The sequence below is a fragment of the Rhipicephalus sanguineus genome, chromosome 1 (genome assembly GCF_013339695.2).
Source record: "Rhipicephalus sanguineus isolate Rsan-2018 chromosome 1, BIME_Rsan_1.4, whole genome shotgun sequence".
Lineage (NCBI taxonomy): Eukaryota > Metazoa > Arthropoda > Arachnida > Ixodida > Ixodidae > Rhipicephalus > Rhipicephalus sanguineus.
In genome coordinates, this window is record NC_051176.1 from 117891071 (window position 1) to 117905252 (window position 14182).

At 43.6% G+C, this 14182-nt stretch overlaps 1 protein-coding gene across 1 annotated transcript in view; it reads right to left on the bottom strand.

Moving 5' to 3' along the window:
* The window catches only part of LOC119396647 (WD repeat-containing protein 46), a 37612-nt gene that overhangs the window by 2375 nt on the left and 21055 nt on the right, over window positions 1–14182 (bottom strand). The window contains exons 8-11 of the mRNA XM_037663940.2: window positions 6569–6722; window positions 5384–5531; window positions 2579–2673; window positions 2348–2443 (exon numbers count right to left, since the gene is read on the bottom strand). Of these exons, the coding sequence (XP_037519868.1) occupies window positions 2348–2443; window positions 2579–2673; window positions 5384–5531; window positions 6569–6722 (493 nt within the window). The remainder of the gene's footprint in view (window positions 1–2347; window positions 2444–2578; window positions 2674–5383; window positions 5532–6568; window positions 6723–14182) is intronic.

Genomic DNA, 14182 nt, shown 5'->3' on the forward strand with positions numbered 1-14182 from the left:
CCTAACAATAGATGAGTGTCTGCACTGGTCATGCTCCGGTTCCCAAATACACCCACAGATGGTGTAACTGCTTCAGTTGTGGACAAAGCGGTAGCCGCACAATGAGAATGGGAAAGTGCGGCTCGAGCGTGAACAGGGCCTACACTCGCCCCGCAAAAACCAGTTCCCAGATACGCTCATAGATGGCATAACTGCTTCGGTATACTATATACACCCATAGATGGCGTAACTCCCATTTCATATCAATAGAGTTTATTCCTCCGGCTCCGATAATCACAAGGTAAACAAAAGAGAACCACAGCTCCGTTGTTTATGCAGTTTTCACACTGGGTGGAACTGGGGTAAATTTTTTTACTACAACTACCAAAACTGTTATGTTTTGTCTGCAAGAATGTTTCCGATGAAGCGAGAATGATCATGGAACCTTTAGGAGTAGCACCCTTGCAGGGGCACAGTTACAAAGTATGAGAAGCTAGTTAATTTTTCATGAAAGAAACCGATAAAATGGTCAGACTGTTTAAATTTCCTGAGGATCTTTGGTTTTCCTGGTGTTCCCTGTTGGTAAACATAGAATATGTATATTTTATCAAGGCACTGACAGAACGAGGCTATAAGGAGGACATGGGTCTTTGAAGGCCGAAAATCGTAAACGAAATTGACTTCTTGAAGCATATATTGACCGAATTCATAACTATTTTTTGCACTAATCTGGAATGTTTCTTGCTTCACTGCTCATTATTTTTGTTCATATGTTTCACAACATAAGACTACATAAATGTTTAACCATTTTTTCATTCTTCTTCTCAGAACAACCCTTTTGGCCACTTGTTTGCTGCATCAATATATTTGGACCTAGGACAGCTAGAGCTATGATTTCTTTTTGCCGCAATTATGCGGAAAAAATAGGCAGGGTAGGCAATGCCAAGAGTAAACTTGTCATTTATGGCTCCAATATTTTTTTACTTTTCATTTGATACATTCTTTGTTACTTATGTGCAAACACCGGGCTTCATCGTGCTGTAAGTTAAGAAATAATTGTTCATTTCAAATTTGCTTGCAGCATTGCACTCCTCATGAATTCTAGCATCCATACATTGTTAATAAAAACACTGTATTTAGCAGATATATTTTTATTGTTTCAGCAAACAATAGAATGTGATTAACAATTATCTTGGGAACTACTTGACCTATTTAAGATACGAAAGTTAGAATTGGCTAAAGAAACTGATCTGTGCAGGTCAACAAATAAGTAATGTTAGCTTTATGACTGACTCCCCCAGAGATGCAACAGCTGAAATAGGATTTGAAGCAATTTTTTGGAGCGGCACAATGCCGCTTTTGGAGAAGAATTCAAATTTGGAGCAGCTTACGGAAAAAGACAAATTTTTTAGCACGAAATCCCAAATTTGAAGCAGTATAACAAAGAAGGCTTATTTTTAGAAAAGAAAACAAAAATATGTACGAACCATTCAACATCAGCTAACTTGTGCACAGTGCACGTGGGCACTGCTATTTCAATAAAAGCAGTGTGTTGAACCACCCACAGTGCAAAGAATGACGAAGTCCACATCAACATTTGCAGCACCAGTCAAATCATTTGACAGATGCTGCAAATGCCGACACGGACCTGGCGACCTTGAAATTCTGGAGATTCGTAAAGCAGGAACAAGCGGGAGTGGCGAAAAAAGAAAACTGGCGTACGTTCTTGTTTTATTGTTTCTCAGGGCCGCAGAAACATCGTGCACAGCTCTGAATGATTGCCAGTAATTTCTTTAGACATGAGCGACTATACGCCGCGTGCACACATGTGTAATTACAGAACAAAGTGTGCTGCCTCCCATGACAGCTAGTACTAGTAGCCCCTTCCCAATCTTAGTACACTTTTCTGCACAGCACTGGTGTACTGCGGCAAAAGTGGCTTAAAAAGCATTCTGCATGCGATAGGACAACACCAGGAAATTTTAGAACAGCTGTCCTTTTTTGTTTTCTTTAAAGGTGGGTTAGGTTTAGGGTCTGTGCATCTGGATAGGATTGGATGGTAATGACGCCCAAACTGCAGGTGGCCAACGTGGCCTCCATTTCTTGCTAAAATTAGCGCACCTGAAAAAATTTTGTGGCTGGTTCAGGCATTTCGGCACAGTGCGGTGCAATTTCAACTCACGGTTTTGGCTCAGTTTGGCACAAAAATAAGGAATTCTATCGAATTGGTGCAACAGGCGCAGCTGTTGCACAGCTGCCTCCCTTAAAGAGAAGGGAAGCACGGTTAAGCTAATCTGCTTTCAGCCAGTTACAGGAGGGACAAACCAATATACTGAAAAGAAGCCGCCTTTGAATAATCTTTACATACCAATTTTTTGTTGGCTTCATCCACTTTCTCTTGCATCCTTTCTACGTTCACCTTGCCAAGACGCTTGGGATCCAAGCAGATGAGCTCTGGCTGCACCTAAAACCATTGGCATATTTAGTATGGCAGATTTCACCAGTGACAATCACCCAAGTTTTTCCCAATGAGCCCAGAGATTACTAAAATATTGCAGTTAAGGAACGATTTAGTATATCGAGAGAAAAACAAACATACCTTTTCTAGCAGAGCCTTCACTTCCATTTCTCTTCGTTGCTGCTTCGTCATGTATGGGTTGCTTTCAAGTGCATCAAAGTTCGGCTCTCCAGAGCCTGAAAACAATCCAAAGAACAAACGGGAAAAAATTTATTACAGTAATCTAACTGCTGTACGAATCACATCAAATTGTGCCAAGAAGTCAACTGCTACATTTCCGAAATGACTGCATAATTAGCGCTCATATATATGCCAAGATATCATTTTTTTTTCTTTTTGAGGGGAAGACACAACAAGTGCTCGAAAGGAGAGCTGTTCAGTTCCACCATGACTGCACTATTGCTATTTTGTGTAGTCATGAGGTAACCAGACAATCAGTCTGGACTTAAACAAAATCTTTGAAGGCCAATGAACACATAATGCACAGAATATTATTGGATTATGCTCATGGTGATGACCAAGTAAATTGCAGATGGGTGAAATTGTAAGTCTTAAGGCTAATGTTGCCACAGCTGAAAGGTACCGCCATCCATCGAAACCACTTTGATCGGCTGCAAACAAGTTTCACTGAACACCGCGTTTCTAAAACAGCAAAGCCAGCATTGAGGCATGTGCCGTTACTGTCTCCTCAGTGAGCAAGAATGCGCATAGAACATCTGTTCTCAACAAAGGCTGGAGCCATGCAAGAAAGCACATGCAACATTGCACAAAATATTCATGCACTAGCACCAATACGCCTGAATCGCCATTAAAGAGCATCACAAATATGAATACAATGTCCCTCGATCACGACCACCAATGTATTCAATACAGGAGCCCAAAGCCAAAGGCATTTGTAATATATACCAGTAAAACCCCTCAACAACGAAACTGACGAGACACACAAAAAACTTCGTTGCAGCGACACATTATTTCTTGCATAGAACTGTTGCTAACTAATGCATTTGGTTGCATACGAAGGTACCGTATTTTCTTGCATATTGCCAGCTTAAAATATACTGAAAATTTTGAGCTAAAGTCGAGGTGCTGTCTGTCCTACGCATTACGTGGCCAGCCCAGGTCCATTTCTTTTGCTTGATGTCAGCTAGGGTATCGCTACCCTGTTTGTTCCCTGACCCATTCTGCTGTCCTCCGATCTCTTAATATTACTCATATCATTTTTTGTTCCATTGCACGCTGCGTGGTCCTCAGCTTTTTCACTATCTGCTTTGTTATCTTCCATATTTCACCACATATGTTAGAACTGGCAGTAAACAGTGATTGTATACTTTTCACTTTAATGGCAGTGGCAGAATCCCTGACATTATTTCAAAGTGCCTGCAGAATGCGTTCCAGCCCATTCTTATTCTTCTCTGAATTTCTTTTTCGTGATTAGGCTCTCGTGTTAGTAGTCGTCCTAGGTATACATGTTCTTGTATACACTCCAATGTATGGTTTCTAATCACGAACTCTCTCTCTCTCGGCAGGCTATTCAGCATTACCATTGTCTTCATCATATTAACTTTTAGGCCTTCTTTAATACTTTCTCGGTTTAATTCCTCAATAATTTTTTGCAATTTGTTGCCATCGTTACTGAAGAGTACTATGTCATCTGCAAATTGTAGGTTGCTGAGACATTCTCCATTAACTTCGATTCCTGCGCCTTCCCAGTGTAGCTGTTTAAACACTTTTTCCAAGCACGCAGTGAACAACATTGGGGATATTGTATCTCCTTGTCTGACTCCTTTTTTTATCGTAATTTTATCGCTTTTTTGGTGGAGAAGCAAGGTAGTTGTGGAGTCTTTGTAGATGTTGGCTAAGGTATTGACAGGTTTTAGGTACTCCTTGTCAACTTAGTGCTTTTAAGGCTGCTGGCATCTCTACCAATCCGAGTGCCTTCTTGTAGTCTATTAAAGCTAAATAAAGGGGTTTGTTGTATTCAGCAGCTTTCTCCATTAGCTGATTGATCACATGATTACCTGATTGATCACATGAATGTGATCCATCATAGACTAGCCTTTCCAGAAACCCGCTTGTTCTCTAGGTTGGGTGAAGTAAGGCGTTTCTCTTATCCTGTTTGAAATTACATTTGTAAATAATTTGTATATCATTGAAAGTAAGCTGATCAGCCCATAATTCTTTAAGTCTTTTATGTCTCCTTTCTTGCGTATATGTATAATGTTGGCATTTTTCCAGCTCACTGGAACTGTTGTTTTGAGGCACTGAGTGTAAAGTGTAGCATACCTAATTACTATTAATTACTTATTATTATATCTAATTCCAGTTCGCTTCAAACCATATAAGTTGCATTCACACAAGCCTAGTTATAATGCTTAAAGATATTGTGCTATTTAAAATAGTTGGGTCATAGCAAAAACGCAAATTTTTCTTTATAATATGTGATACATGCTAATTGAACTATTCGACAGGAAATCATTCGACCAAATCACTTTTTTCTTTGAACCTCAAGTTTACTATTTGTCTATCTTTGATGACACTATAGACCTTTTCACAGGAGAGAAAAAAAACGCCGCCATGCTGGGCTGCGCGCGGGATACCAAGGATGAGTGCATTTTTGGGGGGTCGCGCCTATTTAGCACAGCCCAGCGAGGATTATGGCGGCGCCAAGGGGCCGTCTGTGAAAAGGTCTATATGATGTGAAAAGAAAGTATGAATGCACCAAGGGTATTTTCAGTGTAGCAATGCATGGTATTGTGCAAAGCAAAAGTTTAGGTCTTCGTATTTACGCGCAGATTGATCCAACATAAATGGAGCTCAGTAACTTCACGCATGAAGGTGAAGGTCATCATCAAAGTACTGTAAGAAATGAGGGTAGTAAAAACATGCCTGGAACAAGGATGCTGGTGAAGCCTCTCTGGTGTCCGATCCCAAGCACATCTTCATAAGGACAGAACTCCAATGAAGACACTGTGCCAGGGGCCTTGTGGCGCAGGTAGGGAGAACTGACTGTTCTGCGGCAGCAGTCTTTGTATACCTGAATACCATGGAGACCACAGTCCAGCCAAAACAACAAGTTCTCTCAACGCTCCCTGCATGAGCTTGCCACTTCCAAGGAAATGGGCTGCTTTTAGTCTAAAGAAATAGTTTTATGTTTCAGTAGCTAGTCAACAAAAGTAAATTATGGGGTTTAACGTCTAAAACCTACCAACAGCTAATCAGACACCATAGGGAGGTTTCAAGGCTAGGGAGTTTTAAAGATAGGGGACCCAACGTTATTGGAAGCTGTAAGCAAAGTTGACACAAGAACCCAAAGAGTGTACAAGAGGATGCCAGAAACACACAATAGAGCTTTGGTCTTTGGGTATGCTTGCTATCACCAGCCGGTAGCAAAAGGGTAACCATTATCGTTGCCTATGCCTTCGACCCGTTGTTAGATTAAACACCGCACGCAACTGCTGCGGCACATCGGGGAGGAGCTTTGCCCCAGTGCTCACTGCTTTGCATGCGTAATCATGCAAACTGCAATTAAACTTTGCAGCAGGATATCTTGGGGCACAGACATGCTAGAATAATTCTTCCAAGTGGAACTGTGTATAAACGAGACTGCCTCCAACTTTTCAATACAAACATGCCCGCTTGCTGCACTCATCAAAAAGTTAATTATTCAATCTTAGTTCTTAGTTAATTAGTTGGCTGACAACACTGATAATTATTGTCTCACTTTGTGTCCCCATGGAAAGAAAAACTTATCAGCAAAGGTGGTTTTCATGTACCTCCCAGTGCTGAACTTTAAGAAAACTATAAAGCTTAATTTTGAACAACCTGTATATTGCAAATCAGTTCTGCGGAATATAAAAAATAAAACATAACGGGCCAAAAAATATAAAACATAGCGGGCCAACCAAAAATTTTAAATATGTTTGAATCAACCAAAATTTTGAATTATCAAGAGTCTACAGCAATGGAAAAATTGGAATTGTTATGGCACAATTCCAATCGGCAGAATTTCCTTTCACAACACACATTTATACTATAATTAACAGACTACAAAAGCCTATAAAACAGGTGTACCTCCACATAGCTTCCAAGTGATAAGGCAACCATCTCTTTTTGACTGAAAGTGACATGGCCTGGACCAGCTTGAAGTTTGTAGGCTTGCAGTGTCTTGAATGTCCTGACATCCCAGATTTTCAATGTCCTGTCAGCAGCAACAGTTGCAAGGTACCTAATGTGAGATAATTGGAGTTGTTAGCAAAGTTTTGTTAAATTACCTCAAATGCAAACACTTCAAAGTTTCTATGATATTGACAGTGCTTTCACTCAGAGAACATTAATATAGTTAGTTATGTTGGGTTTTATGGCACAAAGGCAACTGTTACTATGATGCTCCAGCCACAAGGTAACATTCAGAAAAAAGAGGAAATGAAAGGAATAAAAGGAACAAAACCTTCTTTTCCAGTTTGGTTAAAATACTCATTGCTAAAAACATCTTCTAAGAGAACTAGTGCATGTTCTGACAGAATTAAAATATGGATGCAGGTGTGTTAGTGTTTTTTTTATAGTTCTTGAAAGTATATTTGTTTTTCTTTCTCAAAAGCTGGACTTGTTATTAAAGGGGTCATGAACCACACCCCGGGCTTGGTGAAAAAACGCATCCCATGGAAAGCAGTCACTACTGTGAACAGCTCAGCCAAATCTTGCAGTCATGTGCAGCAAAGAGAGCTTGGAAGTGGCGCATGAAGTTACCATTTTCACAGATGCCTTTGCTCACTCTCTTCGGAGCTGCCGGCACCTGCTGTCTGCAACAAACAACAGGTAGTATGCTATTGGCTAACAGCTGACATAAATCAAGAACGGCGTTTGGATCAGATGAGCCTCTTGCCACGGTGTGCTGCCACGTGCCAGCACCGCATTCCATAGTCTGCTAACCATACAGGGTAGCCACACTAGCATGCACAGGAATCAATGGGAAAGAGCGATCACGTATCGTCACACACACTCAAGGTCACAATGCATGCCAGCTTAACTTCTTTCCCCCCACCATGCCTCCCTCCCTGTGGAGCTTCCACCACGCTCATCAAGACGAGAGAAAAGAGATAGTGCTTAAAGTGTACGACAAATCCCTGTAACTCCGCTCGTTGACGGATTCGAGTCATTTTTGCGGCAATTGGTTCGTCATGCCATGAACACTGGTACTAAGGTCATGGTTATTTGAAAAAGTGGTTCAGGACCCGTCGATGGTTATTTGAAAAAGTGGCTCAGGACCCGCTTAAGATGTGAATAAAAACAATAAGTAGCAATAAAAAGAAAGAGAGTAATGATAAATGTTGGGTGTTTTACGTCCCAAAACCATGATGTGATTATGACCGACGCCGTAGTGGAGGGCTCTGGAAATTTTGATCACCTGGGGTTCTTTAACGTGCACCTAAATCTAAGCACACAGGGCTCTAGCATTTTGCCTCCATCGAAATGCGGCCACTGCAGCCGAGATTTGATCCAATGACCAGCAAAGAAAGGAGAGGAAAGACAGAGAGGTTAACTAAATGTAAAATTGGGTTTTACATATACCCTGCATAGCAGTATGGTAAAAGGGGTTAGAAAAATAGGATCGGATGATGCGACAGAGAAAAAAATAAACAAAAATGAATACACGAGAAACACAAAGAGGGAATGGAGCAAAAGTAACAGAAGAATTCTTAAAAGCTCTAAACGCAAGAATGCATGCTGCAAAAAGGTAAGTCAGCAGTAACCAAATGGAAGATAATGAATGACAGCATGAGCACCATAATGAAAACTGCTCACACAGCAGTGTGCACTTCACTGCAATTGGAGTTCAAAGCTCAACACTTGGCTTACTTTGTCCATCCATCCATTTCTTCCACCATTAAAGGGACACTAAAGGCAAATGTTAAGTCGATGTTGATTGTTGAAATAGCGGTCCAGAAAACTCATAGTGCTACTTTTGTGCCAAGGAAGTGCTCATTTTGAAATAAAATCATGTTTTAGTGGTCCGCATCGCGTTGGCGACTTCAAATGACCCGCCTGAAAGCGGTCTTTCTGACGTCACTGTTGCCGTGCCCAACGTTGCCTGCCTTTACTACGCGGCGGCGTGCACTGGCGGCGTGCACCATTCAGGCATCCGGCAACATCACATACATGCGGCATTTCGTCGAGCTTTTTGTCAGTGCGACTTTCATGAACGTGCGAAACACACGTGGCAGTACGCAAAACCGAAACTACCACTGAGACGCGACTGCGTGAGTGAAGCAGGGCGCCGGGTGAAGCGCAGTTCGGCGAAAGCGGAACCTTTGAACCATGCGCGCCGTTCCCTATGGCAACGTCAAAGAAATTCTTTTTTCCGTGTATCAAACAAACGAACAAGCAGCATGTTATTACATCTCTTGATGCATGGAAGGTTCTTTTTTTATTGCAGCTAGTTTGATTACTAGTGATTAATTGTAGTTGGATGCTCTCACGTCATCGGGATCATTTCCAAAATGTTCCACTCCTGGCGCACGTCGTGTAATACATTTAGCTTAATTTCTCGGTAAGTAAGGCACTGCTATTGATAATATAGCCGTTTCAGACGTCATACATTGAGCTTTCACTCAGACATAAGATGTTATTTGCCTTTAGTCTCCCTTTAAGATGACAACAGCCCATCACCGGTTGTCATAGCGAATGCGTCATTACTAACAATTCTTCGTCTTTAGCTTCAGTCTCAGAAAGGGTGAGTGCACACATAACTTTGCTTACCATTAATGGTGCACTGCTCATACTGCAGACAATTCGAGCCCTAGCTAACCATTTCACATGGCACGACACTTTAATCCAGAAAGCAGTAGTGCCAGTGAACGTACTTTTCTACATAAGCAACAAACCATACCATGAATTACAGTAAAAGCTCATTAATTCGAACTCGAAGGGGACTATAAAATTGTTCGAATTAGGCGGAGATCGAATTAGCAGGCGGGCGCTAGACTGAACAGACATCGCACCACATAGGGCGGGCAGAACTTAAAGAAGCCACCTCTGAACTCGTTATCGCGAACTAGGTGCTACTACACGTTTGTGGCTGATGATTTTGTAAATGAAGCTCCTGGAGCTCTAACAGCGAACAGGTAATTGATCAGTCAGCAACACGTCAGAAACAAGCACCGACATGCATTCATGTGAGCAGTGAGCCTTGATGTGAAATATATGACGCTATTTATGCTCCAAAACATTTATTTACATGGCAGAGTTAACACAATCAAAATTGAAAGCCATCAGTAATTCGCATTTGCTTGCGTTTCTTCTGTCACGACTCCATGAGCATCGCTTGCAGCTTGCCCAAGAGCTCCAGCGCTGCTGCTCATCTGCTGAGAAATGCTGCTGTTTCGTTGTTTTGCATCTCTAGTAAATTTGGTTTGGTTTGGTTTTGAAACACACTGTGATCACTTTGGGCAGACTTCTGCGAGGAGCAATGAAAACCAGGGGCTCCCAGTTTGAATTAACCGTTGTAGATACCGACACATTCGAATTACCGGGAGTTTTCCCCCATAAAAATACACAGGGCTGTGCCGGGACCAGGGCGTCAGTTCAAATTAACTGTAAGTTCGAATTAACCGAGTTTGAATTAACAGAGTTCGAATTAACGAGCTTTTACTGTACAAAAAAAAAGGAGGTATATAAAGCATGTGCACCTACTAAGAGAAGTGTACAAGATATTTGACAGATTCATTTTACAGTGGGCTTCTGATAATTCAAACTCCAGTTAATCTGAAGCTATCAGAATCAAACCACTGATCAGCATACACCACTATTCATGATGGTTACAGAATCAATAAAGAATAAAGAGGAAGTGGACCTCACGGATGACAGGATGTTGTTATCCAAAAGGTGTAATACAACTTCCATTCTGTAAACTTAAAACAGGGAGTGCATTGCATTCAGGAGCACATTCGAATTGGGTAACTATACTGCCAAACAAAGCAGTGGAGAACTTTGGATGCCCTTTTTGCCTCTTCTTTTAATTTGACCCACTGGTAAATTGTATACATTCCAATGATCCCATTGAGGTAGAAATAACAGTATCTGAGCAACACTGAAATTGTTGCAACATATAGAAGTTGGCTGTGTGCAAGGACAGCAGCAAAATAAGTACATACCTATCACTCTAAGCAAGTTTTACAATGTGGGTATAAAGAGCCAGATGTGCTGATCATTATGCCATCATGCAACATCTACAGTTAAACCTGGGTATAACGAAATTGACAAATTCCCACCAAAATTCGTTACAAACAGGTTGTCGTTATATGCAGTTTCAGCATGAAAATTCGGAAATGAAATGCACACATTAAACAAAAGGGGAACTGAAGGCAGAGCTCGCCCAAAACATTTATTTAGCAGCAAAAAACAGCGTTATTTTGCTCTACTGCTTGTTCGTGAGGGATGGCAATACTGAACGTTCGTAGGACATCAATACAACGCTGCTCCGTCATCGTCTAGCCGTGGCCTCTGAGGTTGGCTCCGTGGCCTCCGAGTTCCAGCAACACGGTATCGCATTGTCGGAACTAATCGCGGAGGCCACGGTCTAGCAAATTCGCGGCACGGCACAAGACAGCAAAGCGCGTGACGAGTCGACATGCGAAGATCCGTCATTGTCACCGTGGTCGCGGACAATTTTCACCAGCACCTAATCTGACATCTCCTTGGTAGTGACGACACAGTTGTCCGAATTAAAAAAAAAAAGCAAAGCTGCACGTTGTCAGGGGCTGCTCCATGCACGCACAGCGAAAGAAGAGCGAACTCCATATGTGGCGCGGCCCCACATATGCAGCGCGAACTTGAACCATAACATGGAGCAAGCATATTTTTTTTAGTGCCGTCACCTGGTGTCATGTTAACAAAGTGCAGTTCAGAGACTACTGCGACAACTGAAGAGTGGCGCTGCCAACGCAAAAAGCGATTCTTTTAAGAAAGCCGGCGTGGTTACCGTGGCGGCACGCCCACGGTGGCAAGAACACTGGCTGGAGGGGCACAGGCCCGCCTCGTGCACACCCGCACCAAAACGAGTGCTCGCTGTCGCATCACAGTCGCCGTGGCTTTGAGCGTGCCATGCGCAACGCCGCCACTTCACATCCGTCGGCGGCGAGGCAACCGCAGAAGATGCATATGGCTCCTGCTCGTGCCAAAATGACAAAATTTGGGGCAAGATCCCTAGGTTGTCGGCGGCGAAAATTCGTTAAATGTCAAGGGTGTCTCTCGCTGCCACTTTGTTACACAGAGGATGCAAATGCATGTGCTTCTATGGAGTAACGGCGAGGAATAGAAAAACTTCGTAACATCAAGAAATTCGTTGTATGGAGGTTCGTTATAGGCAGGTTTAACTGTATAGCATTAGTAGATTTGTGCCTGCTTTCAGGCAGCACACCGACTCCAACAGCAATGCTCTCCAAGCAAAAATTGTTTTAGACCACAACAGGCAAAGATGAAGAACATGGCAAGAATCTGTGTGGCCTATGGTAAAAATATAAGGCTACTCCACGCCTTCACCATCTGGTATATACAGTTGGGTTAAGTTGAGTGGTTCCTGTGGCACTCCTGATGCTCCACACATCTGTATGGCTAGTTGTCACGAGTAAGAGCCCCTCGGAGGCAAAAAGATGACGAAGAAGAAAGTGTTCGAATCAGCGCGAGCGCGCGCTTGTGGAAAATTCTAGAGAGCTTGCAGCACATGAACCAAGCCGTGAAAGAACACGGAGTGAGCTGGGATTGTCTGGGTGGACTCAGCCACGGAAGGTTGCATCGCCAGCCAACGCACTAACGACGGGAGTGACGGGCGTTCGAGTCTGCGGCCGGTGACGCGTGTGGGGGTGCTATATCACCCCTGTAAAGGCGACTGCCGTAACTTGGGCGCGGCTGTTGTGTTTGGAATGCACGTGCTTGGCGTAAGCCGAGGCGTTCGTCCAAGGTCAGTGATGCGCTGTCTGTAACCCGAGTTTAGCGCGGTCCGCGAATTTAGGCCGGCGCATAGAAACAGGAGTGAATCTCTTTGGGGTGTGGCAGCGCGCGCGGATGGACGTCTCATCGCGGTGGGTCCAGGGACGGTACCGCGGCTCGCTGCCCTCGGACCCTCGTGGTGAGTCGTGCATCTGCGGCGCCGCATTTGTATTGTATTATGTTGTCTTATTATGTTGTCTTATGTTATGGATGGAAGAAATCTACAGCGGATCCACAGCCACTATAGTCCTCCATAAAGAAAGCGACAGAATCCCAATAAAGAAGGGCGTACGGCAGGGAGACACGATCTCTCCAATGTTATTCACCGCGTGTTTACAGGAGGTTTTCAGGGCCCTAGATTGGGAAGAGCTAGGGATAAGAGTTAATGGAGAGTATCTCAGTAACCTACGATTCGCTGATGACATTGCATTGATGAGTAACGCAGGGAGACGAATTGCAGCTCATGATTACTGAACTGGATACGGAAAGTAGAAGAGTAGGTCTGAAAATTAATATGCATAAAACTAAAGTAATGTGGAACAATCTTGGTAGAGAACAGCGCTTTGCGATAGGTGGCGAGACACTGGAAGTTGTAAAGGAGTACGTCTACTTAGGACAGGTAGTAACCGCGGAGCCGAACCATGAGAGTGAAATAACTAGAAGAATAAGGATGGGTTGGGGCTCATTCGGCAAGCATTATCAAATCATGAATGGTAATCTACCACTATCCCTCAAGAGGAAGGTATATAACAGCTGCATCTTACCGGTACTTACCTACTGGAGCAGAAACCTGGAGACTTACAAAGAGGGTTCAACTTAAATTGAGGACGACGCAGCGAGCGATGGAAAGGAAAATGATAGGTGTAACCTTAAGAGACAGGAAGAGAGCAGAGTGGGTCAGGGAACAAACAGGTGTTAATGACATCATAGTTGAAATCAAGAAGAAGAAATGGATATGGGCCGGGCACGTAGCACGTCGGCAGGATAACCGGTGGTCATTAAGGGTAACTGACTGGATTCCAAGAGATGGCAAACGCGTGGGGGGGAGACAGAAAATTAGCTGGGTAGATGAGATTAAGAAGTTTGCAGGTATTACGTGGCAGCAGAAAGCACAGGACCGGGTTGATTGGCGGAACATGGGAGAGGCCTTTGCCCTGCAGTGGGCGTAGACAGGCTGATGATGATGATGATGATGAATATGTTATGGAGTATTGCATGTCTTACATTGTCGTGAGTGTGCGTGTTGTTTTCCGGTATTCATTGTCAGCGTATATGTTTTAGCATATTACTTACGTGTTTACTAATTCGGCCGGCGAGCTCGCCTTATGTAAAGAACTGTGTTAATAAACCTCCACGTTTTGTTGCACGACCGCGTGAACTGTGTCCGTGTGTTCCGAGAGCGGCGGCGTATATCGCTCAGACCTCACACGCGGGCGTCCCGAGGTGCGGCCGGCAAACTTGACGGCGTTTGAGCAAGGCTCCTCAAAGATGCAGCTGCTGCGCACCGCAAGTACGAGCGTTCCTGATGCAAGCCCCCTTCTGCAGCAGGCCGCCGAAGGCAATGCCCGGAGTGCCACGCCAGGTGAACGAGCCGACGTCGATTTTAAGCCTAACGGGCCTAGCGTTCAGGGCAGCGGACGGCCTGTTTGTACAGGCGACGACGGCTTACTTGCCGGAATACAGAGTGGACCCCAAGTTTGT